Raw genomic sequence first — 27,952 nt, 5'->3', positions numbered from 1 at the left:
GATATTGTGTTTTTGTGGTTCCACCCCACTTTTTTTGCAGTGCTGGGTAAAGTAAGAAGCGCAGTAGGAAGTGCCAAGCAGCTAATGTCACAGAAGTTTCAGCAGTTCAGGAAGCTGTGCGAGGAGAATCTGGTGAGTTTCTCTTTATTTGATCTCTTTCTTTTTTTAGACCTGTAGCAGCAATTTATTTGTAAGTTATATTTATTTATATTTATTTATAACACTAGTCACAGAACGTGGATGTGCTCCAAAGAAATATCTTAAGAAAAGTACAAGGAGACCTGCATAACCCTCTGTAGCCTCTGAGGCATCCTCAACTTCATCCATGTGTAGATGACCATGACAGCCAAGACAAGCATGAATGTCAGTTAAGATCAAACACCATTCAGTAAACAGCACAAAAAAGTGAGAAAAACAGAGGTAAAAGTTTTCACGCAATTTAAGCAACATTTTCCATGAAAATATATTTGCAGATGAAAACAACCTCAACCTGAGTTAGCAAAGAAATGCATATCTTCATTTGACTCAAAATCGTCTATGTATTTAGAAGGTTGAATGTGAGTTCACTAATAACTCCAAGTGTAAAAATAGTGTAACACTTAGTAATGCAGAAACAAATGTAGAGATGATGATAGGTCTATGGATTTATTTTACCACTGTGGATGCAATAAAAAGACTGTGTGGAGAAATGCAAATAATAAGTACCCTCGATATCGCCATTGTATTTTGACATGGGCGAGGTGAGGCCATGAAGGACCCAAATGTGATTGGTTGAACAAATGTATTCGCAGGCAAGAAGACCCATCAACAATCTACCTTGACATGATTTAAGTCAATGTAGCTTTGTTAACAGCCTTAAGATATTGAATGTCTATGGGAGATATTAAATGGATAGCCTATCGGGAGTGATAGAGAAGTATCACGGTCTAGATGGCATGTTAGTTAGAAACTGACACAGCTGGATAGTGTGCTGCATATGCGTAATTTCTGTGTTATTTTGACCTATATTGGATGTCATAACTATTTGATCTTAGCTGTGAAAAGTTTGTTTTGGATGTTGACATTTTAGGAGCCAAAGCATATTAGGCGTGTGCATTATTAATACATTAGTGTTGTTGTTTACATTTACATTATATGCAGAGTTTATACAGAACATACAGCCAATGGATTGTATTAGTTATTGCAATATAGATAATATTTTCATGGATGATACAGGTTTAAGCTTTTTTCTGTAACGTTGTTCACTATACATGAGCATAGCATTTATTTATTTTTAATTTTTGTTCATAATGTTCTTGCTACGTTTGCTTAAAAAAAGATTGGTTTCGCACTTTGACGTGCATTGCTACTTTAGTCTTTTGTTATGCGCCAGTTTAACTGCATTGTTTAATGGTGGAGAAAAACACATTTTTCTTACCGGAATTTACTGTTGTGGAAGAAGCTGTGGACATATTTTGTTAGCTTTAAAAAAGCGCTCAGCAACAGAAAGAAATACCATCAATTGAAATTGCAATTTTTGTGCATGATGTTTGTCATGATAGATAATTAAGAAAAAGGAAAAAAATATATATCCTTAGCTACGTTTCCACCGCAGAAACTTTACCCCAGAACTAAGAGCCTTTGCAGGAACAAATTACGTTTCCACTGCTGGAACCAGGGTATAAATTACTTTCCAGGGACATTATTTCTACCAAAAAAATATCCCTGTGGCTTGCATAACCTAAGAATCAGTACGAGACCTGACAATATGAGGTTGAGGGTTGAATCCTTTTCACTGCCGCTGTTCTCATTGGAAAATGCTGCACATTCACGTCATAAAAACTGGTGAGGCTTGCAGTGCTGAACATTTCTGATTGGTGGAAGAGCCACATAAGTTTATTTCAGCCATTTCACTTCACATGTTCACTTTGAACAAAGTATTGTTATTGCATCCATAGTGTTGAACTATATTCATATAATTATCGCTTTCTTTTAAATGTGTTGATCATTCAATAGCAGTCTGTGCTACAGGCCAAAGTTTACTCACAATGCAGGACGTGATTATAGGTTGCTTTTGATAACATGACGTTTCCAGTTGTATCACGAAAGTTTTCGTTTTGTATACCAACTTTCTCCAAGATAGCCTATTTTGAGTTATCGAATGAACAGGGAGACAACTAACATCTCAAAAACAAGTATTATAGAACTCACACCATTTTATCTTATTCCCCCCATCCACAAACTGTCATCCGCAAACACAATTTTACACTTCTATAAAAAATCGAATCCATAATAATTAAACTCTTTAAATACATAGGATATTTTGATTAGGTTTTGGAGCATCCACTCATCTATCTGCCACAGCCTTTCTAGGAGTCCATGTTGTGCATGAGTGTGAGCAGTGATGAACAGAAGGTGCTGGGCACTGCTGCTGACTCCTGTGCTGGGCCCTGTTTGGCGGCGGGTCAGCTGTTAGGACCGGGACACACTACTGTAGTGACAACGGTGTGATTAGGTGTGGATCGTCAGATCCGATGAGCAGGAGGTAGGCCCTCTGCAGAGCACTGGCGGGCTGGTTGTGTTCGGCTAGTCCCAACGTCCTCACAGTGAAGGCTCGGTGGGCCTGGTAGATGATGGGTGGCTGATCTGGAGGAGACACTGAAGGATACTGCCACTCTGTGCAAGACCTGTAGCTGCTGCGAAGTGGCGTGACAGAGTCCGCAGAGGAACCTTCACGGCCTCTCTCCTGCCTATGTTTCCTCTGCGTGGTAGCACGCTTTTCCCGTCTATGGGCAAACCCCACTGTTCACACATGTATTTGCACAGTTCCCTGAAGGTGTCAGTGAAGGTCTTCCACCGTCTTAACAGGGTGGAGGGGTGGACCACCACTCAAGCGAGGGGGATAATTCGCCTGCAGTCCGATCTTAGAGCAGCTGCCTTCCGACAGCCCCCAAAATCAACTTGCCGCTTTGTGGGACGGATGGTAGGTCTGTGGCTAACAGAGCGCTGCTGATGTAAACAACATAATGTACGCTGGTCTGCCTGTCGGCGAGGGGGACCAGGCCTCGGAAGCAGAGGAAGCTAGCACCCAACTGGGAGTGACATGCTTTGTTTTTCTTTCCTTCCCTAATATATATATATATATATATATCTCGTAGCGGGCCAGTGGGTGTGGGGTTTCCAAGCCACCTAGTTGAATGATAAAACCACACAACACAGAGAGCAGGTCCAACTCAGGATGGTTTATTCACCTAGTAAATCATAACCACCAGGGTGGGGGAAACAGGGTGATCCCCAATCCGTAGTCCTCTCTGTAGCTTGCTAGCCCTAGCTCCCGCCCTGGCTCCGGCTTGTGGTAGCCTGCTCTTTCTTTTAACCGCCAGCACTCCAGCTTAATGGCCTTCAGGCCTGCCTCATTGATTGGAGGAAGTCCATGTATGGCTTGGGGTTGGAGCCAGCAGGTTGCCAGACCTACCACTCCCCTCACTCCTCCCTGGCGTCTGCCACTATATATATATATACATACATATATATATATATAAAGATATAACTTATTTTGACTAAATGGCTCTTCATCTTTACACAGTTTTGCCTTAGGCCTACAAACCTTTGCTGTTGTGCAGCACGAGTCGGTAGGCCGTGTGTAGAATTCAGTCTTTTTCAGTCCCGTCCATCGCCCTCCCTCCGCTTAGCAGCCTTCCCGTGTCCCTGTTGGCTTGGGACCCTTCTAGACCCCCACTTTCCCTGCTTCCTCCCTACAGTCTATTGTCTGTAAGGAGAAGGCGGAGCAGCTCGTTACGCTCATGGCAAGGTCCTCTATCGCAGTGCCCGTCCTGCAGTTGTTTCTCGAATTGGAAAGGAGGAAGTCCATCACACTGGGTGTGAAGGCGGTAGGGGCCGGGGAATACGGCGTACTCCTAGACAGCGTTCCTCAGCTGCCTGCTTGCCCTCTCTCAGAGCGCTGTGCGTGTTTCCCACTATAGGATATATACTATATAGGATAAGAGGCTGAGGTGGGGACCTCCCATTCCATTCAAACACCGTCCTCCAACCTTTTTAGGGTTGGGAGAACCTAGGTTGCAGGACCCCGTTGCGAGCACAGCACTGCTACGGGGGCGTCTCTTGGAGACGAGCCATTACTGGATCTTTGCGTGTTCAACAAATCCATTTATGAGCGGAAAATCAAAAATCTCCCTACCAGAAGCGTTGCTCCGAGATAGTGAGAACTGTGTGGATGGGGGGGCTTTGTCACAAGCGGTGGGGAGAAGTTCCTCTCCCACTCGGTCGGAAGTGACTGACTCCCCATACTTCACACATTAATGTGTTGGAACGTTCCATGGTGATGAATCGTTTTACATTTCTCCCACTTGGCTCCGCCGCTTTGTGATCATGGCACAGACAGCATGTCAGCAGAGGCTTCCATAAACCAACAGGGCTGGGTGCTCCTCTGTCCTCCACCGAGCGGCGCTCCAGCTCTGGCTATGGGCCGACCGGAGCCCTGCGTTCCGCAGGCGCCCAGCGGACCTCATCTCTTGTATGTGTTCTCGCTTTGAGGGTAACAGCGGTCACCCACTGGTCAAGAGATGGTTCTCGCGTGGGGCTAGCTGTGTTAGCCTTTTTTCCTGTGTGTTCTAGGATCTTCCCACCGTGTTGGATGCTCTATCCGTTCAGACGGTACTTTATCGGGTTTGTTTCTGACAAATGGAGGAGTGAGATGGCCGCTCTGTCAGCCCATGCTGTTTGTCACAGGGGGGACAGCTTTTTGCGCTGCTTGGACCCAATCCTGTGCTGAGCCCCAAATTGTACTGTAGGCTTTTCATCCCCCACCTCATTCTTGTGAGGCTGAGGCGGACTTGCATCTCCTGTGCTCGATGCGAGCACTGGCGATGTACGATCAACGCTTGCCGACATTCCGTTCCACAGAACAGTTGTTTGTGTATTGTAGCAACGCTGCCAAGGGCCTTCCTCTCTCTAAACAGTCCCACTGGATTTGTGTGGGTGTTTTAGCCCACACTCGGCAGGGCTTAGCTCCACCACTGGGTGTTAGAGCACACTCTACAAGGGGAGTGGCCGCTTCTACGGCTTCACTCAGTAGAAGACATCTTCACGCCTGCATCAGTGTCTTCCACCGGCCCCTTTGTCCGCTTCTACATGTTGTACCAGGAGCTGTTGTCTGTTATGCGCATTGTGTTTATTAAGCGGGTTATGTCCGAATTTGTGTACTTTTTGTGTACACATAAATTTGGTGTGTTCACCGGCAAGCTAGAGCTTTTTGTCGCTTTGTTCGACAATTTAGCTGGTCTTATTATTGTTACGCCCGCTAGCCGGTTTCTCTTATTTCCGCGCGGACATAGGAGCGGCCTTGGTGCTTGTTACAACCTTATTGCTTGTTTCCCACCTACTCTTCCCTGAAATTGCTGAAAGAATAGTGTGTAGGCTGAACGCTGCTGTGCGCTGCTTTATATACACGTGCCGTGGGGAATGTGGGAGGGGCCCATGGTGATTGGTACATAACTCCGGTAAACATTTCCTCCCTAATTTGGAGGGGTGGTGGCTCGAGGCAGCCCGCCAGCTCCTCTCCACTCTCTGCCATCATCTTCCAGTGCTGCAGGTTGCCAAAGTGCCCTTGTAAAACCAATGGTGGATCTAATGTACACAACAGTGTTTAACTAAACTATATTTACCTCTGTTTACTTTGCAGTGTTCCTATTACTGGTAATAAAAATGTCTAATTATTATCTATTTCTATCTTCTTAACTATAACGGAGGAATACAACTATACATCTATTATATTGTGCAAATGTATACTGTATGTATTATATAATGTATGGACGGTCAAAGACGTTCACATGCAAATATATATATATACATCCCCCTGTATAAGCGCAAACTTGGTATTTTCCCGTTAGTGGCATGCAATACCGTCTTAGGCGAGCCTGACGTTATCTACCTACCTACCAACCACTACTGCAGTAGTGTATACATTATCATTGACTGCGACAACACAGTGGGTTAATTACTGGTTACAGGTTTTTTTTCAGTGCGTACCACCAGGCCTGGAAAAAGCTCTAGGGGAAACGCTGTATTCCTTTATTGATCATGGTTGCATTTTATAGAAAGGTGGCATATTGTTGAAGGCTTGTTCATCATGTAAAGGTGGTAAAAGTAATTTCTGGTGACCCCCCGTGGAATAGCTCCTACCCCAGGTTAAGTGTGTCCTGGACACAGCCCCTTCCCCCCACATGTTGAATAGCTCCGGGGTATGTAAGTCCTGGACTCACAATAATTCTCAGAGGCCCATGCTTGGATTCTCACTGTGTGGAGCAAACATGACAATGACCATTGACCTAAATTTCATGTAGGTTTGAATAATTTGGGATTGTGTGTGACCCTGCAATGTCTTTTATCATTAGTCTTTTGACTGCCTTCCATTCAAATATTTTTGATTGTCCTACCTGCATCCATCGCATCTTCACCTATCATGTCTCATTCTTTCTTTTTTTATCTTTTGATTTTTTTTGTCTTCTTTTGTTAACAAACATCCACATTCCAGCCTACCTTTTAACAACCCCATTCATCTCTGTTGTTTTCTCTCTCTTTTCCCCGGCAGAACCCCAATGCTCATCCAAAGCCAATGTCCTCCGACCTGGCTGGCTTCTGGGACATGCTCCAGCTCTCCATTGAGAATATCAGCCTTAAGTTTGATGAATTGCTCCAGATCAGGGCTAACAACTGGAGGCCTTTGGACCCGCCTGAGAGGAAGGTATAAACAATGTCTGGACGGATGGCCAGCTGACCCTATTTGATGCATTTATAAACTCAAACAGTATTTCTCTAATGACAATAATGACAATCTAATAATGGATGGGTCCGACTCCGGAATAGGGGATGGGTTGAATCGTTTCGAACCAATATTTAGGGCACCCAACATAATTTTTGAATAATAAATAACAATAATTATTATTTTCAAGACCTATTGAAATCTATATATTTTTATGATAAAATCCGATCCATCGTTCACTCAAGCAGTGGCGGCTCGTTCATAGGGGGCGCTGGAGCGCCACCCTCCCGCCGACCTGCCTGCCTGTTTCTATTTTTTATTTAATATAATAATCTTTTTCATTTTGAAAAAATTATCTGTGTTAATTACATGCTAATCATGATTTTACTTTTAGAACTCTCCAGAATGATATTTGCATGCCGTTTCACGTTCAACGTTTATCGTTGGGTGTAGTAGCCAATAGGCTGTCTTCCCAGTGCTCCAGTTCGTTCAGCCCAACCGTACTGGAATTTGAGCCAATGGTAAATGGTTAAGCCCCGGTTGCTATGCAAAAAAGTACATATTTCGTACATATAATATATCAGCTTCGTTGAATTTTATGGTTTGGGGCTCTGAAAATATCGCCCCTAGTACGGCTTCTCAATGGGTTCCGGGAGGGCTCGCCCCAACGAGCTTGCGTCATACGTAACTGAGCAAAGAGAGGGAAGGAGCATCTTCGATCAAGTCACGTTCTACTTTCTAGATCGTGACTGTACCTTGCAATTCCGTTGTGTCTTTTAAAGAAGTTCCTTTTAGTCGGCGATCAAATTCAGACAAATTGCCATTAAAACAATCAGAATCTCCAAGACCAAATGTAATAATTAAACAGGTTTCTACAAAGGGGAGGATGTCATACACCCGAGGAAACCCTAACCCTAAGAAATTGGTACGAGAGAAAAGGCGGTCTAGCAGGCTGTGAAGAAGCTAACGCAGTGTTCTGCTCCCCCTGCCTCCTCTTCCACCCTGACGGCCGCACGGCAGACAGGACTGCGCGGGTATTTCTATGTACCTCTGTGATAACTTATTTTACTTTTGTAAGACAATGCTTTCAAGGTCAGTCAATAAATACTTGACTTAGTATACTGCCCCTGTCTTTATGTTGTTGCCGGACATATTTTCTCCTGTTAAAGGGGTAGTTCGGAATTTTGGACATAGGGCCTGATTCCCAAGTGAGCATTGGTATTCTATATCACTGGAGACAGTTTTCAACACATTTCATTCAGTCCTTCTAGTTGCAGAGTTCGCTCGTGCTAGGCTAGCGCACGGCAACGGGCAATGCTAGCCTGCTATTAAAAACAGTCTTACCCACTCCACAGTACACCCGAGGTAAATCAATTATAACGCCAGACTATAGATTTAAATGTCTGTGTTGATAGAATAATGTTAGAAATAAAACTAACCTTGCATCGCATGAATCATCGAGGGACTACTTTCTCAGCAGAAGCGGAATTTTACTATGCGCTGGTTAGGTTTGTAACCGAATCACGACAGAAGAACGTAAACAGAGAAGCGTGGGACAGAAGCGCAATTGAACGACTAGGCAACATGATGGTTCAGTGTGCTTTTAGAAAATTGTAGAAATAAACGGTACAGATGGGCACCACAAAGTTTCCACCAATTTCCAGTGCGAGATCCAGAAAGGACTCAACTGTGGCTTGTTGCTGCTGGCTTGGACATCAAAACACCGGCTCGTACATGTACGATTCGTTGGATACAACAAATTCCTCATAATCGTCTTCAAAAGCAGATGCATCGCTAACTCCTCCAAACGTGGGCATATCTTGTTAATTGAATACGCTTATAGAATTCCTTCGTTCACTGTACTCTGCGTTTGTAGCAATGACAGCGGCAGGTAACCTAGGTATCAGTCCGCCGCTGCCATAGCCTACGTACAGGAATATAAACACTGCTGCTGAGACCCCGCAATTCCCTCAAAATGCAATGCAATGCAAGGTTGGTTTTATTTCTAACATTATTCTATAAACAGACATTTAGATTTATAGTCTGTCGTTATAATTGATTTACCTCGGGTGTACTGTGGAGTGGGTAAGACTGTTTTTAATAGCAGGCTAGCATTGCCCGTTGACGTGCGCTAGCCTAGCACGAGCGAACTCTGCAACTAGAAGGACTGTATGAAATGTGTTGAAAACTGTCTCCAGTGATATAGAATACCAATGCTCACTTGGGAATCAGGCCCTATGTCCAAAATTCCGAACTACCCCTTTAAGCTATTTTACATACATTAGATTCATGTAAATAATTAATTGTGGATTGCACCATTTTTGGGTGCCCTGGTTAGTTTTCCCCAAGGGCCAAATAAGGTCAAGGATGCCAAGTCAAGGACCAAAATGTCCAGGGGTTTTTCCATTGCGCCAAAAAAAGCTGTTTTATGTGCAAATTATGTTCTTACTAGTCTTAGTAGTATTATTATAAGCAGTAGCAGAAGCAGCAGCAGCAGCAGTAGTAGTAGTCTTGGTAGTTTTAATAAGTATTAATGGTCACACAAGAAAAAAAATACACAAAATAGGTCGAAAGTATTTAATTATTTACTTTTCCTACTAGTCCCTCAGTGTTGAACAGAAATGAGTACACAATATCCCCGAAGGGTCTTATTTTCGATGATGACCGGCGTTCTATACATTGTCCCGCTTATTACACGGCTTCTTGCCAAGACGAAAAAATAACTTCACACAGTGTCTTCTTACAATTTATTTGTTATCATTCTGCTTCTGCGTTGATCAGCAGAGAAGCGTTGATCAGCAGAGAAATAGTTTGCCAAAGACAATGACGTCGCTTTGCAACCAAGTACGCTGGGGTTGATAACTTAGCGGACTACTTGCGGACTGATAAAGACGTGTATCAGAGGCAAATAAATTCACTTTCTTTGACAGTGGTCAATTATGCTTAGGAACGGCCAATTATCCAAAAATAATTGACCACCAAACGCTGGGAAATAGCCGTGTAATAAGGAAAATATTACAGACTGAAATGTTGCAACAGAATTTTAGTTTATAGGAACAGTGGGATGGAGTAGGTAGAGAACTAGTCTCTGGCCATGCACACTTTCTCTATCTCACTCACCAAGCCTACTTCTGCATTCGGTAATCTGTACCCCAATACAGATGACATAAGCCCATATAGGGGTCGATGCATTCCACCACAGTAGCTGTTGCTAACAAAGGAAAACCTGCAAAAGACCAACTCACACAAAGGAACCCATCATTATGTCCATGTTTTACTCTCCCTTTCTTCAATTCCCCCCCAGGAGATATGGCGCCCGCCACCAGTCCAGAAGAAGCCTCCAAAGGGGCCCCAACACCACCACCCCCCCCTGGCCAGAGACCGATCCCTGGAGAGCTCTGAGAAGCAGAAGCAGGAGGCACGGAAGCGCCTTATGGCCGTCAAGCGAGCTGCCTCTGTGCGGCAGAACTCTGCAACTGAGAGCGCCGACAGCATCGAGATCTACATCCCAGAGGCACAGACTAGACTATGAGGAGAGAATGGATTGGCACTCGATGCTGTCACACACTCACACACAGGCCTCAGTTACACCTACACAGCTACACTTACAATGGCATGTGATCGGCTATGCTAGTTCAGAACACAGACCTCACATCCAGACGTTTACACTAAAATCCTAAATTGAATGTTTTTGAAACCTGGTTAGTTTTTCTAACCGTTAATGCTATTTAACAATTATTCCCCAAAGCTGAGGTGAATAATTTTTTGAGTATATACTACACGTGAACACTTAACTCAACTACAAATAAACAAGATAACACTTTTTGCTGGGAATTATTTGTTTTTATTAGCGGTTTATTTGTTTCTATTAGCCTGACGAGACGACCGTCACGTGCACTATTTTGCGATGAAAACAATATCCCGAGTTTGAGATCTCAATCATGGGATATTGTAACCAGACTCTTGCCAGATGAATTTCGTTCAACCTAGCTCCACTCATCCATCTGGGATCAATCCATTGGAGAGGTGTTTAAGAAGGCTGGGCCTTATCAAAAATCCTTGCATATGATTGGATAAACCACTTGTCCGTCATCTTTATTGACGTGCTACTTCAACCACTCACATCAAAACCAACCTATGATGCTGATGAGAGCGACGCAGCCCTTCTCTGATGTTCTTTTAAAGAAAGAATATTTTCGCTAGATTGGACAACATTGATGAAATAGCAGCATCAATGTTGACGCTTGCTTCCTCGACGCGTGCCGCAATTGTCGTCTGAATCAAAACAACCACAACCTCTACCATTCGATCTGGTCCCCAAATCCCGCTGAACGGGAGCGATCCCAGATGGATGAGTGGAGCTAGTTCATCTGGCAAGAGTTCATCTGGCAAGAGTCAGGTTAGGGATATTGCCCAATACCCCGAGATAGCGAACCAATCAAATTGCGCCATCTTAGGAGGTTCACGTGTAGCATATACTAATATGTATTATCAGATCACAAAGGTAAAATATAAACAAGTGGAATTGAGACCGCAAATTTCGGGAACATGCCTCTGCATTTGCAAACTTTGCATACTGCATACACATGTTTCAGCCTTTACGCAAACAAATAAATGGATTACATTGCATAAATAACGTACACACTATGACTACATACTACACAGACCGAAAGAAAAACACATCTTCAAATATTGGACCAACATGTTACACTGGTCCACACACTTAAACACCACCTGTACACTAAATGACTATTGTTTTAGAGCCATATGAACACTATTAATATAGTGAAGAAAAAATAGAGGTAGATGTTTTTACAATTGATTCTTCTCTATATTTAAGTCTTAATCTCTTCCCACATTCTTCTCCTCCCCATAATGTCCTTAAAAAAACTTTCCTAACATTTTCCTTACATTACGCTTTCTTAACACTACCCATTATTGTTACCCTCACCATATATTATTGAAAGTCATAGATCATTTTGAATGTTCAGTTACAATAAACAAAAGTTCCGTTTTGTAAATGTAATTTATTGGCGTTTCTTTATCACAGTAATTTGGCTAAATACTAGGTTGCACACTAGCAATATTAATTGACTATGAGATGGTACTGATTATATGGGACAGATAGGATCTTATAACTATTAGCAAAAGGGAGTGAATGATATGGATGTGGTTTTCCTACAGTTTGTTAATGGTTGGCTGGTCTGTCAGCGTTGTACCACTACACTGATATACTCATTAACTAGTATGCCATCAATTGTTTTTATATTAATTATGGTTTACTTTATATGGCCTGGTCTGCTTCCTCGAAATGACACTTGTTACATATAGTTTGGGTTTTAATCTTTTCTGTTTGTGTATATTTTTTGTATCTATAATGGTGTCTTTTTTTACAGGATATTGTGGAAAAGTGGATGCCATTGATTTAAATATGAAACAAATCAAAATAAATCAGCAATAGGGATTGGTGAGCTAAACAGATTAAATGATGTGTATACAAAAATATTGTTCAGTTGCTTTGAAGACGAGTCATTTGTGCATGAATATGTTAATACGTGTAGATAGGGTGATAATGTTACTTAGAATTGTGTTACCCATGGTAAAAAACAATGAAAATAAAGGGGACAATGAGCCATAAGTCTTAGTCTGAAATATCACTATCAATAAAACGGCATAAACAAATATTCCTAAAAACGTCTCAGTAAAAACTGAAGTTGATTCAGCAGAGGCAGCCGCTGATTACACTACATGTGCCAGCCGCATTCCACATCTCTTGAGGCATGGGAGGTTAAACTAGAGAAATGTATGCACACATACATGCAGATAGGCCTATTCAACAAAAATTGATAGAAATCATTCATTTAGACTCTTAGACCCAATGGAATACCATTCATCCATCAGACAATTCATTCAATTTTAAATGAATACGTTTCAAATTTGACTACATGCAGAGGAAATTAGTTAAATTCCTCAATTCTTTCTGAACAACGCTTGCTTAAGTAATTACCAAATTGCTTTGGTAGATTATTAAACTTCCGAGCCCTCTTCTCATTTCATTTATTTGAATTGAAGCTTCAGCCAGAATTTCCAAATCCACTTTGAATTATGTGTTTAGAAGATGGGAAATGGGGAAAGGCTATGGGTCTCCTTTGTCCCTTGAACCCAACAAGCCTGTCTCCACCAATGGAAGGAAATACAGCATTCAAAAGATTCAAGATGGCTTTCAGTGGACTGTTAAAAACAACCAGACATCTATGTATGTAGTAGGGGAACCCAAACCATAAGACCCTGATGTTGAGCATCTCCTCATGATCATGCTTCTGACCACTTGGGGTACTCCAGCAATGGGATACTCATAATGTGATGACAAGGGGAGGAATCTGAAGGATAGGGTCCAAGTCATCAAACCTGACTTGGCATTCTGGGCTCAACTTGTGGATTAGTCAAATGAAACACTTAAGAGTCTTGATACCAAATATCCCACATTTGGCCACCAACAATGCTAAAGATGTTTATTCTGGGGATCTCATGGCACAGAGAACCAGACGTAAAGTGGTTCAGTGAGGGCAACAAGGAATATGGCCTACAAGACAGGGGAGAAGAATGAGAAGACCGGTAACAAGAAGGCAAGGGCTCGGTAACAGGCGGGGAGTCAGACAGCAAGGGGTCACTAACAGGCTGGGTAACAGGCAGGGAGTCGGACATCGAGGGCTTGGTAACAGGGCAATCAGACAAACAGGCTGTAATCGAAAGAAGATGGATAGCAAACATGCGTAATGGTCACATTAAACGCAACTGTTAGTTGGTCCGTGCATGAAGGGTTAGGGTTAGGGCTTTGGATAACTTAATGGTTTGAATAAGGGTTAGGGTAACCTAACACTTATTACCACCGTTATTCACACCCGAACATCCTGGCGAACCTAACGCTGTTTTAACTTATTGTATTTATTCAAAGTAAAATAATAATCCCCCTCAAAATCCCCCTCATCCGCCAACAGCCAACGCTTCACTATTTTAGACCTGGATTAAAATTCCAAACTCCATGATGATTAAATCCACTAGAGGACATGTGATATGTTCTCGTTCTAGTCCTCGATATCTAGCCTACATCCCGGGTGCAACTATTCGCGTTATAACCGATTGTGTTTGTCACCAAATTGTTTCCTTTTCTTAATTGGTAATGCAGCTGATTTTAAAGACCTCGACCCTCCTGTATCCGCACTGGTCTATGTAAATGTGACCGGCTGAATCTGCGTTGTGTTTCTTTTTTTAATGAATGACGTGACCCACGATCTGTCCGGACTCGGGAACTCCGACGTCCATTTATTCGTTGCTGAATCTGAATACACAAATGAACAAATAGCTTCCTCTTAGCACTTGTGCCCTTACTCCAACTCCTCTCTTCCCAAGGGAATCGGAACAAAGGGAGTACATACAATATTGTAACAAAAATTATTGAAATCAAAGAAATAAAAGACATACCTGAATACACACATGAACAAATAGCTTCCTCTTAGCACTTGTGCCCTTAATCTAACTCCTCTACGAAACACACAGGGGGGGAAGGGGAACTGGCATGACTACACGAGGGTCAGGTGCATGCTAGGACATCGCAACAAAACACAAAGTTCCCCAAAACACTGAAATCTATCTAATAACTATGGATAGATATATACCCCAGACTTCCAATTAACCAATGTATAATCAAAATAACTAATATAAATAATGATAAGCAATAAGTTGGTCAAAGATTTGATTACAAAATAAATGTACACACCTCTTCCCAAGGGAATCGGAACAAAGGGAAGAGGGCAGGGGGCGCGGGAAACTTATGGGGTTCTCTGGAATGTGGGCGGGAGTACAGAAGGAGGTGGAGCCAAATGAAAGAACAAAATCAAATAGAACATAAGGCGGCATGGAAAGCTAAACTTCAGGTAATAGAAAGAAAAACAAAGGCAATTGTGTAATTATAATTTAAAAGATATAACACCCTGTTACATAAACAAAATGCACTTTGGATCCTACACCATGGAGCCTCTACACTAGTTGTGCCAGCGGAGCTTACATGCGATAAGAACTCAACCAGAATTCCCAGTCCAGCTGTTCTCCTCCCCCTGGTCCTCCCGTCGTCATCAACCGTAACATTAGGACGGGTATGCCTCCGCCAGAACTCACTGACATCAGACATTGAGAGGACGGCTCCATTTAACTTGGTGTCCCATCACAGTAGGCCGCAGGAAGCTTGTCAAATACTACAGATCCTGCATCCCACCTAATGCAAAAAACAATTATTCACTAGTAGAATGTAGACTAGTTTCTAGTCCCCATTTTTTGTGGGATGGAGGTGTACATTTGTGGCTAAAGGTGTGTAGACACAGCTGGCCTGTGGCCACGTTTTTGAAGACTGGGGTCAAAAGGTCAAAAGGAGCCGGCACCACGCCGCTTATGAGATAACAAAAAGTTAATGTGTGTTTCTCTCATAACTTTTTGTCATTATTAAAGAGAGGCCTGATTCTGAGATATGCATGTTGGATGGCGAGGGTGTAGGTCTGGGAAGAACTTCAGGCCAAAATCTTGCAAGCGAGCCGCTAGGTGAGGTGCAACGAGATGGAGCACTTGCTGAGTCATTTCCTGTAGGGCTGGAGCCACAGGTTGAAGCGTATGCGTCCTTTGAGACCCCCTTTGATATTTAAGAGACCCTATACAGCTTACTTAAATGTTGTCGACTCAGTCACCTATTGCATCACTTCCTTTAGGGCTTCGGCCTCCTAATTGATCATTGTAGTAGGCTATAATTGAATGCCCTCTTTCATATATATGATACCTCCACCACTGGGACGTGGCAACAATTCTCCAAATCCATATGGGGAGGGGGGGATGCTTGTGGACAGTAGGGGTTTACCCTAGACATAAATAGGAAGCAAAATCAGGAGATCACAAATATTTATTTAATAAATAGTTTCAAATAACCCTCCCTCGTTATATCAATGAGCTTGGTGTTTTGCTTTCAAAAATAGGTTACAGAAGAAGTCTAAACTGCAGAAAATAAACACATCCAAGCTGCCTTTTAAGGATACCTTGGAATATCTGTCTATTTTTCAACCATCGGACCCTAGTTTACGACAAAAACAACACAATTGACGGCAGCTCCTTTGCCGCCTGGTTTTTAGAGCCATGTAAGGATTAGAGGGGGCGGTCGATAGCAACCACCATAGCAACCATGACGGTCAAGTGACTGGATGCAGCCCCGTTGAAAAAAATAGAATACCACCCTACACACTCAGTAGATTAATGATATTTAAATTATTATGACCATGAAGTCTTTATTTGCATGGGTTTACATTTCGTTCTGTGTAGCATGGAAAAATCGGAGAAACACTCTCATTCAGAATGCATTGGTTTACATTTCGTTCTTTGGAGCACGGTTAATTTTATTTATTTATTTATTTTCAGTTTTTGAGGAGTTGCTTCAAAGATGCTAATTTTTCTGCAATAATCCAAAATCCAATGGAAAAACTCGTTGGCTTTTTGTCAAGGGAACCGAGCAGTGTTAATTTTGTCAGCTATTTTAGATTTAGTCTTAGTCTTAGTCTTTTGACGAAAATGCTTAGTATATTTAGTCACATTTTAGTCATTGTTTTCCTTTGTAGTTTTAGTCTAGTTTTAGTCGACGAAAAGTCCTTACATTTTAGTCAACTTTTAGTCATTACTTTTAGTCAAAATGTTTTCTCTTTTAAAACTAGTTCAATTAGGCTAACCCTATATAAGCTATATGGACACCTGCTAAGTTGTTCCACTCAAATAGAGTACTAAAGTGAAAACGTTACGTTGTCCTGGCAACCGGATTTTCAGTTCTAAACAATCGAACGAGAGATGGCGTTCTCCATTGCTTCCATGTGTTGTTTCTTTCAAAATCAAAATAAATCAATTTCAAGAGGTGAAAATCACTACCAATCGAAAAATGTCGAGGCGTTCATGTATTCCCCTGTAAATGAAAAGTTTGTCAACGTTAGTTTAGTTTCGTTTTTTTTTTTTTATATGAAGACAATCTATTCTCAATATTACTTACATCATTGGTAAAGCAAACTCACAAATCAATTTGCCAAAAGATTGTTCCTTTTCTATAAAAGGTTTGTGTGGCATAGGATTTCCCCTTGTTACTTTGGTTTGTGTAGAACCGAAAATCTGTTGCTCTCGAAACGTGACGTCACACTTTAGTACTCTTGTCTGTTCAGCCTTCAAAACGATAGCTGGTAAATTGTGAAAAATGCATTAAACTGTAATCAGAAAACACGGTTATATGCTATAAACCCTATAGTATCTTGGGTATAAAGGCTGTGACGAATTTCAAAGTCCACCTTATGTTGAAGTATAGACCGTGGCGATTCCCATTGAAACGAATGGCGCGGTGATTTTCTTCAAAACGAGAGCCGGTAAATTGTGAAAAATGAATTAAACTGTAATCAGACAACGCGGTTATATGCTATAGACCCTAGAGTATCTGTGGAATAAAAGCTGGCAAGAATTTCGAATCATGTACAATGCATAACGTTAGCTCATAGCTGAGTGGACCATACCTCCCGTTGCCAAGTCGTAGCTAAGGTCCGTCCTATTTACTGGAGGAGTGAATAGTTGCATAAGAACCTTACGGGAGTGTACTGATTGGAAAATATCGTGCATTTTGAATGTCCAAATAGCACACCGATAACATTTTCGTCCTGTCTCGTCTCGTCAACGAAAACAAAATGACATTTCGTCATCGTTTTTATTATCACAGATCTATTTTTAGCTCGTCAACGTCTCTTCTTAGTCACGGAAAAAAGGTCGTTGACGAACATTTTTCGTCATATTTTTCGTTAACGAAATTAACACTGGAACCGAGGGCGACGCTCACTTCCGGGTTTGCCAACATACGTCATCCCTCTCCACCACTCTATACTGTAAAAACACATGTTCAAGTTGAATGATAATGCATGAATTTATTCTTTATTCTGCCATAGTAACATGGTAAATAAATGGCAAAAATAGGCTGAGAACGAATTCGTATTTACGATACGTTTACGATTTACGATTTACGATTACGAAAACATAATCACGGAAAAAATACATTTTTTAGACAAACGTAATTGAGAATGCCGAATAGTTCTCTGGGAACGTAATTTTGATGAGAAAGGGTTGCTCTGTCAGTTGTCAAAAAAAGCGCACGGACGTGGCCTCTATAGCAACGACCTCAGCTACCCAACACTGATCAAAAAAACGATTGTTTTTCTCAATCAAAACACAAAACAGGACAACTGATGCCCATAAACTTAACCCATAGGCCTACATGTTTTGTAATAAACAAGGACACGTTGGTGTAGTTGTGTTGAGGAATGTTACAGATTTCACTGTAACATCGCCGTTAATGTGCAGCCATCGGGTCTTCTGTTAGCCAATGGGATGAATGCTCATAGCTTCAAATATTGCCGTGGAGGGATTACATTGCAATGAGTGGAAAACCCCCTGCGTCGAAAAAAGAAGCACATGGTCCTGCGTTAGCCAATGGGATGAATGCTCATAGCGTCTCTATGTGCAGCTATCGGCTCTTCCATTAGCCAATGGGATGAATGCTCATAGCTTCATATATTGCCGTGGAGGGATTACATTGCAATGAGTGGAAAACCCCCTGCGTCGAAAAAAGAAGCGCAAGGTCCACCGTTAGCCAATGGGATGAATGCTCATAGCGTCTCTATGTGCAGCCGTCGGGTCCCCCGTGAAGGGGTTACATTGTAACGAGTTGAAAACCCCATGCGTCGAAAAAAGAAGCTGCGGGTACCCTTTTGCGTCAGAAACTGAAGCCAAAGTCACCGACCGTTCGTCAAAAATCGACGCGTTCGGAGTGAGAATGTGTTGGTCTTGCACGTCCTGAGCGTCTCCTAGCTGATCATAAACATTAACCCTTGTCTAATGGTGCGCTCCAGAGCCCACCCAAACCAGTGGGAGGTGGGACTTATCCTACCTGAACTGTACTAGCTCCTACTTCACAGCGTTCCAGGCTTTGAAGTGGGATGTAAACAGAAAACATGGACGACCGCCACGAAAAGCTGATACTCGCTTTGTTTTTGAAGAGGCATTTTGACTGTCAGCAATTAAGTGTACTTACATACACAAACGAGATGGAAGAGGCCAAACGACGGATGAGGTAATTATGCACTGTAGCCTTCCTCATTGCAATTTTTTTTTGAAAAAGTAAAAAACTTCTAAAGAAAAATATGTCTATCCATTTGGCTAGGCTACGTGTTGTCTTCTTACACCCCTACCCCTATTAAACGGCACAAAACTGTATGACAGTAAACAAATTGCATGTTTATACAACAAAATTTGTCCTGATGTAATGTCAATCAATATTACAACAACAGAGTTGTTATTCTTCCTGTTAAGTAGTCCCCCCCCCTCTGGTGTTTGGAATTTGTATTTTGATGTGGCATTCAATTTTTTTTAAATCTGTCCGTAATTTAGGAACTAATACACTTTATGTTCTCCTTTTCAGAATATCAATACTTGGCCAATGTGTTATACCACGGCAAATTCTCAAGACTGGTACCGAATGGGAAATACTATTTCAAATGGATGAACACACATTTTACAGACATCTTCGCATTACCCACTCCCAGTTTGATTACATAATTTACCTACTGAAGCAGCTGGGCGTAAATGAAGAGCACACAGGAGGCCCTTCTTCCATTCCTCTGAGACAAAAGCTTGCACTTTTTTTGTGGTATTTGGCCAATCAGAATAGTTTTCGTGAAATGTCAGACAAATTTAACATGTCACAATCATCAGCCCATAGATGTATTGTTGAAGTGCTCTCAGCTTTTTGCAACATGGTGCCCTCTTTTGTCAGCTGGCCCACCATTTGTGAGAAGACAGCCTCCTCTGCTGCTTTCAACACGTGTGGCATACAAGGAATTATTGGGGCCATTGATGGCTGCCACATTAAGATACAAAGACCACACACCAGAGGGGGGGACTACTTAAACAGAAAAAATTATTACTCGGTTGTTCTGCAAGGGATTGTGGATGAGACTGGGAGGTTTCGTGACATATTTGTGGGTGCACCTGGCAAGGTGCATGATGCAAGAATTCTACGAAAATCCACTTTTTTTTAAAACTGGAACGACAAGATGGGGAGGTTCATGTTGCTCGGGGATAGTGCCTATATTGGGCAAGCTTACCCTTTCATCATGACCCCGAAGAGGGACAACGGAACCCTCACCATGCAGGACCAACTGAACAACTCTAAGATAAGCAGAGGCCGAGTAGTGGTAGAGCAGGAATTCGGTGGAGGAGATGGAGGAGAGTTAGAGATCTCCAGAACACCAGACTGGATTTAGTAGTCATGCTCATTGTGTCTGCGTGTATGCTCCATAATCTGTGCACAGGTCCTGCAGACATCTGTGAAGAGCATCCAGGTGGTTGTCCGCGCCAAGAAGATGAAAACATCTGACATTGAGTAATAAACCATGTTCTTGCAATGGGCATATCTGTTTTGTGTAATTTCTGCTTAACCTTTGTTCTGCTTTGTTTTTGAGATAAGTGTCATACTTTTCATACTTGCTTTTAAATCCAAAGGAAACATCACAAACAGTTTGAGAGTAAAAAAAACCTTTATTTGAATACAGTTATGAAAAATCATAATACATAAGCCCTGGAAATTAATAACTGATATTTTTTAACAGGCATGTCCAAAAAATTGTTGGCACAAATGGTATAGTAGGCTATGACAATACATTTAATTATAAAAAAATTGTTAACACAGAAGTTGTCCAAAAAGAAGTATAGGCACTGAACATGTGTCAAACAGGTGGTATAGTAGGCTATGGCTAGTTTAAATTTTCAAGAGAAATTGCTACTCACTACTATCTTGGTTCACTACCCTAACCCTACCCCTAACCCTAACCCAACACTTTAAGACTTGTTAAGATATTCTCTCATTAGAACTTCAAAGGAGGTCTGAGCCTGTTTCATTTGAATTAATAATTCACTGTGCCTCCTTTCATTGGCAGACTCTGACACTCTGAGTAATTCCACAAGGTCACATTGCTGTGACCTAATCCTCTGTCTATGTGTGCTCACTGTGCTCGGTGCTGGGCTCACTGTGCTCGGTGCTGGGCTCACTGTGCTCGGTGCTGGGCTCACTGTGCTAGCTATGCTACCCTGTGGAGATGGGCTGGCTGCAAGTAACTGCCCACCCTCATTGACCAGATCAGGCCTGCGAATCTGGATGCCCTCTGAAGTTCCAATAACTGGGAACTCGACATCATGGTTTGCCCCCAAAAGAGCATCCATTTCATTATAAAAATTGAAGCGAATTGTTCCCCTCCCTGTGCTCCTGTTATTATCCTTAATTTTTTTATACCCATCTACAAGGGTGTTCCATTTTCTATTGAGCCGTGCAGGATCAAATATCTGACCAAAATGGTCTGACAGCTGACCAGCCATTTCCCCCCACATGTTTCTTTGAGCCTTTCCCATGTTTTATCCTGCTATTAAGCTCTGCCAGGGTCTGAGGGAGTTCACTCCCATTTGCCTCTAGGTGTCTCCTCATTAAATCAATAAGAAAGAACGTATGCTCTCGAGTAAAGTTATCATTGCATTGCATCTGTGATGCACTTGAGCTGCTGGACTCTTCCTCCATACTCTCCTCTCCATGGTCCTCTGTCCCTGTCTCCCTCTCAGTTTCTGTCAGGAATCGAGGATGTGGTGACTGTCTTTGCTATTCTCATGATTCTTTTGCTGAAAATGATTTAGATCTGCTCCATGACCTACCTGGAAGGACAATTTGAACACTGACCGTACAGGCTTCATCAAGGAAGTAGGCATTCCGGTCATAATCCTGCTGGTATAGAGGTCCCATGAGGGGTTGGGATCTTTCTTCATCTAGGAAGGCGTTCATCCCCTCATCTAAAAACACTGACAGATTTAATTTAGTCAATGGAAACGTAATTTAGTTTATGGAAACATTAAAATAACGTTGCATGACAATCTACAGAAGAGCAACAGCATGACAATGTAGGCTATGCATCAAAAGAGCAACATCTAATCGCAAACGTTTGAACACCCGCCTAATCACAACAAATGAGTAGGCTAGTCTAGGGATGAGCACGAGTAGTAAATTCCAAACTCGAGTGATCGAAGGAATTCCTCGAGGATCAATCAAGTACTCGTTTAATGATGAACGGCAATATTACCAACCAAACATGTAATGCTTATTCTCCATCAAAAGTCAGAGTTAGATTATTCATTATTTATTTTTGCAAACGTTTAAAACACATTTCCCTTACAAAAATAAATATGCGTCTCACAATTTAAATCTGTAACGGTTAAAAAAATAAATAAAAAAAAAAGTAGCCTAACCATTGCAAATAATTTAAAGCTGCAAATAAAACGGCAGCAAATGGACTATGGAAGTAGTCAGCGTTGGGACCTTCTATACACGGCCGGGATTACACACGCATCTTGCGCTGGTGAAAATAGCCGACACCCTTGGTTGCTGCGGGTCTGCTTTCCCGAACTCACCGTTGTGTTTCAGGAGCATATGTTGCCGCATAGTACTTGTAGTACTCTGGTAGCTCGATTTCGCTTGGCATATTTTACATTTCACCTCATGATCTCCTATTTCTTTAAAGTATTTAAATTCTTCGCTGCGCTTTGCTTTAACCGCCATCTCTTAACTTTTTAAGCGGCACGGCACGCGCCACACAGAAATTTGATACATTTCATTTTCTTTGTGCCCACGGCATGCGTTAGCGGCGCCGCACAGAAAATGGATACATTTGCTTCAGAAAACTTTGTTTGTATACAAACTCGAGTTTGCCTGTCCACCAACCGAGTTCATTTGTAACGAGGAGTAGCCTACTCGAGTAATCGATTCCTCACGCCCATCCCTATCTGCTACCGAAATCGCACTCTCCTTAGAGGAAATATTACAATATTAACAATAACACATTGATAAGTCGAACACATTGATTAACATATTGTCCAGCACTGGGTAACATTGGTTGACGATAGCGGTCTTCTAACTAAAACCTCTTCACTAACGGTTCTGGAGCCGTATATGTAAAAGTGCTGCTAATCGCTAGGCCTATATAACGTAACTGGGTATACTTTTACCGTTTATCTTTATGGCAACAGATAATAACGACATAATTTCACTCCATAATATGTAATAAACAAGTTGTGTTAAAATTGCAGTGTCTAAAACAACCCTACACGCAGAGAAGTAAAGTTTAACCCATTTGTTGAAGTTTTACCTCGCACGAACTGCGACTGCACGGGCGCCGCCATTATCCTCCGACTTAAATTTGGTGAAGTGGGGGTAGGTCGATCACCCCCCAGTTCGATAGTGGGAGGTTTCACTTCGACGGTGGGATGTTCCACTTCGACAGGCATTCCAGTGCCTTTTTCTTAGTTGGAGGTAGGATAAGTCCCACGTCCCACTGGTTTGTATGGGCTCTGGAACGCACCATAATCGCTGCGGAGAGATTCTGGCGAGCCCTCGCTGGCTCCGTCTGTTATGGTAGGGTCCGCATGGCCCGGAAGGAGTGGGAGGAGCCGGTGTGACGTATTCTTCTTCTTCTTCTTCTTCTTGGGGTTTTACGGCGGTTGGCATCCACAACTTGGTGCATTACCGCCCTCTTCTGATCCAGTTAATGAATCAAAACAAAAATATCCAAAGACTCACTCATTCACACCTTCTTTCTACTCTATATCCTATCATATAACCCTGTTTCTCTCAAAAATCCAAACAATATTTTTATACAATTCGTCTTCATTAATCTTAAAATATTTTCCAAAGTATACTCCTGCATACCCAATTCCCTCAATTGATTTTTCATACTTTCCCTCTCCATCCCATAACCACTACAGTTCATTAAAACATGTTCCACTGTCTCCTCTACCTGGCACCCCTCACATAATCCAGTGGGGTGTTTTCCTATCAAATTCATTGTTTTATTTAGTGCACTGTGCCCCAACCTTAACCTTATCAAAAGGTGTGACGTATTACCCTCGGCTTCCTCACTTGTCTGTGGTGCTGCCCCCTGTGGATGGAGCAGCTCTTGCAGCCTTCAGTAAGGTCATGCTCCCCTTGTGGCTATGTATAGTATTTGCGGCTTATATGTTTGGTCCCGCTTCTTAGGGTCTATGTGTGGGTAGCTCAGGTTCTTAAAATACGTAACAATATACACTGCTGCTGGAGATGCATTTGATGAATTTTAGTTGTTCACTATACTGTCTGCTCTATACTGAACGTTTGAAATTGAATTGTCTGTTTGTAATGTGCACTGTCTGTTTATAAAGTGTAGGCCTGTTGTCTGTTTGTACTGTGTACTGTCTGTTTAAATAAGTGTAGGCATGTTGTCTCTGTAACGATGGTCAAGCATCAGGGAGACGGAGGCGGAACTGTTGAATTTTCTTTCCTTTATTTTCCTTTGGAAAATAAATCAAATCATTGCCATCAGAAATCGGTGTACATATACAGCATCAGATCAAAAGCAACGGCTTTTCTGCTGATTACTAGTAATAGAAAATACATACAAAACATTTAACTTCCCATGAATGGGCATAACTATAGTCCAAGTGCAGTTACAGCACTTTATTAAAACCTATTTACATTATGGAGCCACATACCTTTGGAAAATAAATCAAATCATTGCCATCAGAAATCGGTGTACATATACAGCATCTGCACAAGCAAGAAAGAGAGTAATATTACTTTCTATGTATGAACGTGGCTAGCGGAGTTTACGGCTAGCCATGTTAGCCTTAGCATGTAGAAACCCAAGGACATAAGAAAAGTATTAATAAACTTTCTCTAAAACATGTAAACTACAGTACGATCGTAACAGTGAATGGAAAATAACATAACACATGGGATACATCGAAGTTATCAACTTAAACATGAATTCACTTCAAGAAAACTGATATTGGGTACAGTGCTTTACATAGCGAACCTACCAGATCAAAAGCAACGGCTTTTCTGATCGAGTAGGAACGCAGTAGATTTCCACGCAGCACAGAACTAAACACGGCAGATCTGCAGTACACCATATGGCCACGGGTGGCTCCCATTCACACTTATTAACCACGGCAGTTTTATTTTGGCGAGAATCATATATAATAATACACTACATTTTTAACTCTGTTACATCATACTGTGTACTGTCTGTTTAATTAAGTGTAGGCCTGTTGTCTCTTTATATACTGTGTACTGTCTGTTTATAAAGTTTAGGCCTGTTGTCTGTTTGTACTGTGTAGGGTGGATTGCCCTAATGTGGGACATTTTTTGCTTTTCGGACTTCTGTAGAATATTACGATGTGAAGGCAACACATTAAATCCACATCCAATACCTTTTTGAAACCCTCAGGGGGTGTCCTAATCAAATCAAAAGAGAAAATCCAGATAACACATTCGTAAAATAAATTATAAAGATATCAGTGCTCTTAGTGCCAAACTGTCTGAGAAAATGTGCCGCTTCCTAATGTGGGACAGTCAATTGCCTAATGTGGGACACCTAAGCTTTAGTGGGTGTGGCTCTTCCCCAAACAAATGAATGTTAGCAAAACTATAGAGTGGCGAAGTCACGCCCCTTCCGGTAGGGCTCATGGGACCTATGAGATCGAAAAATATGAATGGGTGTCAATGGAGAGAAAATAATTATTTTCTGGTCCCGGTCTTTATATGCCCTGGATTACACATATGTTGTTTGTGGATATAAAGGATAATTTTTCATGCAAAGAGTTCGACCGTTTATTGTGCAATTGTTCAGATAAAGGCTGTAGAGAAAACACAACGAGAAAGACTACACGGCTCGTATGTGACGTCACGCTCCCTGCGACTGGCGTGGAGAAGACCGACAATCTTCCCATCGGCATAACTGAAACTCTGCACGTGCCCCGACTTATAATGGTTTTCACCTCTTTCGATGCTTTTATCCTCCCCTTGGAAAAAGCGGTGAAGTGGGGCAGAGAGATCGCCATCTCTGTGCCGAGTTCCTAGGGCGGGTGTGGCGACGTATATCATATGCGTCGAGAGCAGCGAAGAGCTGTAGTTCACAAAGCGGCCTCACATAAAACCTAAAATTATCAAACTTCTTCACGAACATTTTTAGTTTTCTTTGCATGAAAAATTATCATTTAAATCCACAAACAACATATGTGTAATCCAGGGCATATAAAGACTGGGACCAGAAAATAATTATTTTCTCTCCATTGACACCCATTCATATTTTTCGATCTCATAGGTCCCATGAGCCCTACCGGAAGGGGCGTGACTTCGCCACTCTATGGGGAAACCCAGAGAACCAAAGCTGTAGTGTCATGTGATCAAAATAATTTAACCTTTGAACTGTCCAGTCATAAATAAGGGCGGGAAAATCATCAAACAGGAAGTACCTGCCGTGAATGCTACCACAACGTCAGTGACATACAGTTTTGACCAAATTAGTGTCCCTTAGTGTCCCATTAATGTCCCTTGCCCTTAATATATCTGTAGTAATAAGGTATTTTAATACTGCAAAAGATCACTAAGAACATATAAATAACCATTACTGTTGCATAAACCCTGCTCCACCACACATTCTTGACTGGGTTGAAGTTTTACAACTGTCCCACATTAGGCTAATCATACTGTCCCACTTTAGGACACATACTTGTCCTAAAGTGGGACAATAGAAAAATCGATTAAAATCAAATATATAGTTTAAATATATACCATGCTATACAATTTTTTTATGAACAAACATTTCATAAACACATTAAGATAAAAAGTAGCATGATTATTTTGATAATAATTAATTTATACTCTTAACACTAATTTGGTCAAAACTGTATGTCACTGATGTTGTGGTAGCATTCACGGCAGGTACTTCCTGTTTGATGATTTTCCTGCCCTTATTTATGACTGGACAGTTCAAAGGTTAAATTATTTTGATCACATGACACTACAGCTTTGGTTTCCCCATAGTTTCGCTAACATTCATTTGTTTGGGGAAGAGCCACACCCACTAAAGCTTAGGTGTCCCACATTAGGCAGTGTCCCACATTAGGGCAATCCACCCTACTGGCAGTAGGCTACTGCCTGTTTTATTATTTTTATTTTTTAAGTGTAGTTGTCTGTTTGGACGGTACTGTCTGTTTAATTAAGTGTAGGCCTGTTGTCTTTATATACTTATACTGTCTGTTTTATTAAGTGTAAGCCTGTTGTCTATTTGGACAGTACAGTCTGTTTTATAAAGTGTAGGCCTTTTTTCTGTTTGAACTGTACTGTCTGTTTTATAAAGTGTAGGCCTGTTGTCTGTTAACACTGGACAGTTTTCTTATCGCATCGTTATTTCTTGTTACAATACTTCGGTAGGCCTATGTAATCAATATACTTGACTGTAATCTTACTTTTGTCCATGAGATGGCGTCGAATTATTAAGGGCAAATGTGCCTGTAGTTCATCACGGTCTGTGGTTTTATTTCTGACCATTATATTATATATATTTAGCAAGTGAAGGTTGTTTGTCTGCTAAGCTTAAACATGGGCCTATTAGGCTAATAGTGGGCCATTATAAGCATGTTACATCACATGTCACAAATTTTGGAATTCTAAGTAGCCTCGGGCTAATCTCATATCACAATTCGGATTATTAAACCCAGAAGTTACAAATGTGTGTGTCTGCGTTTGAGTTGACCGTGTGGATTATAGGGTAGACTGCGTGGTTTCCCCGCAGGACGCACCATCCTAATCTCTCCAATCCCCCCTAAAGCCACACAGCCCCAGGCACATCAGCTCTTCATTTAACCTGAGAGTTTACACACAAGGACGGCCTCCTCCTCCCCTCCTCCTCCCAATGTCTTTTGAGGATTAGGGCGCTAATTTGGGTAATAATAAAAAAAAAAAGGACATTATGTTTAAGGGGCACCGACCATGTTATACTCATGGATTAAAACCCTCACCTTTTAACAGATCGAATTAAAAGGTTGATCCAGTCCAACCCAGCGTGTGGGTTGAGTTGATGAACCGGACGTGTAGAGTGGTCCCTCACCGTGTTGCTTTCCCACTCATATCTACTGCCCCAACAGAACACACTGGACCCCATAACGCGCTCATTGCTCAACATCAGCTCGGTAACGATCCTTTTGGACAAACGCAATATCCAAAGACTC

General features: G+C 41.8%; 1 protein-coding gene and 1 long non-coding RNA gene across 10 annotated transcripts in view; one reads left to right on the top strand and one right to left on the bottom strand.

Annotated features, from left to right (window-relative positions):
- Window positions 1-12,442, top strand: part of dlgap1a (discs, large (Drosophila) homolog-associated protein 1a) — a 108,816-nt gene extending 96,374 nt beyond the window's left edge. For 5 of the 8 annotated variants that reach the window (XM_060059836.1, XM_060059834.1, XM_060059833.1 and 2 more), the window contains 3 exons: window positions 41-132; window positions 6,590-6,742; window positions 10,065-12,442. In XM_060059836.1, the coding sequence (XP_059915819.1) occupies window positions 41-132; window positions 6,590-6,742; window positions 10,065-10,292 (473 nt within the window). In that variant the 3' untranslated portion in view covers window positions 10,293-12,442. Of the gene's footprint in view, window positions 1-40; window positions 133-6,589; window positions 6,743-10,064 lie in introns of those variants that run through there. The other 3 variants (XR_009527064.1, XR_009527063.1, XR_009527065.1) reach the window with 3 other exon arrangements.
- A 7,945-nt stretch (window positions 12,443-20,387) lies between these two features.
- LOC132463567 (uncharacterized) lies at window positions 20,388-23,356 on the bottom strand. Of its 2 annotated transcripts, none has more exons than XR_009527061.1 (3): window positions 23,053-23,356; window positions 20,897-21,712; window positions 20,388-20,857 (listed from the first exon to the last, which is right to left on the bottom strand). It is a non-coding gene; the product is annotated as an uncharacterized LOC132463567 (long non-coding RNA). The 2 variants fall into 2 exon arrangements; XR_009527060.1 differs by having other exon boundaries at window positions 20,897-21,568; window positions 23,053-23,355.
- Between the last annotated feature and the right edge of the window lie 4,596 nt (window positions 23,357-27,952).

The sequence above is a fragment of the Gadus macrocephalus genome, chromosome 8, assembly GCF_031168955.1.
Source record: "Gadus macrocephalus chromosome 8, ASM3116895v1".
Taxonomy (NCBI): domain Eukaryota; kingdom Metazoa; phylum Chordata; class Actinopteri; order Gadiformes; family Gadidae; genus Gadus; species Gadus macrocephalus.
This window is presented reverse-complemented; position numbering and strand designations above follow the sequence as displayed.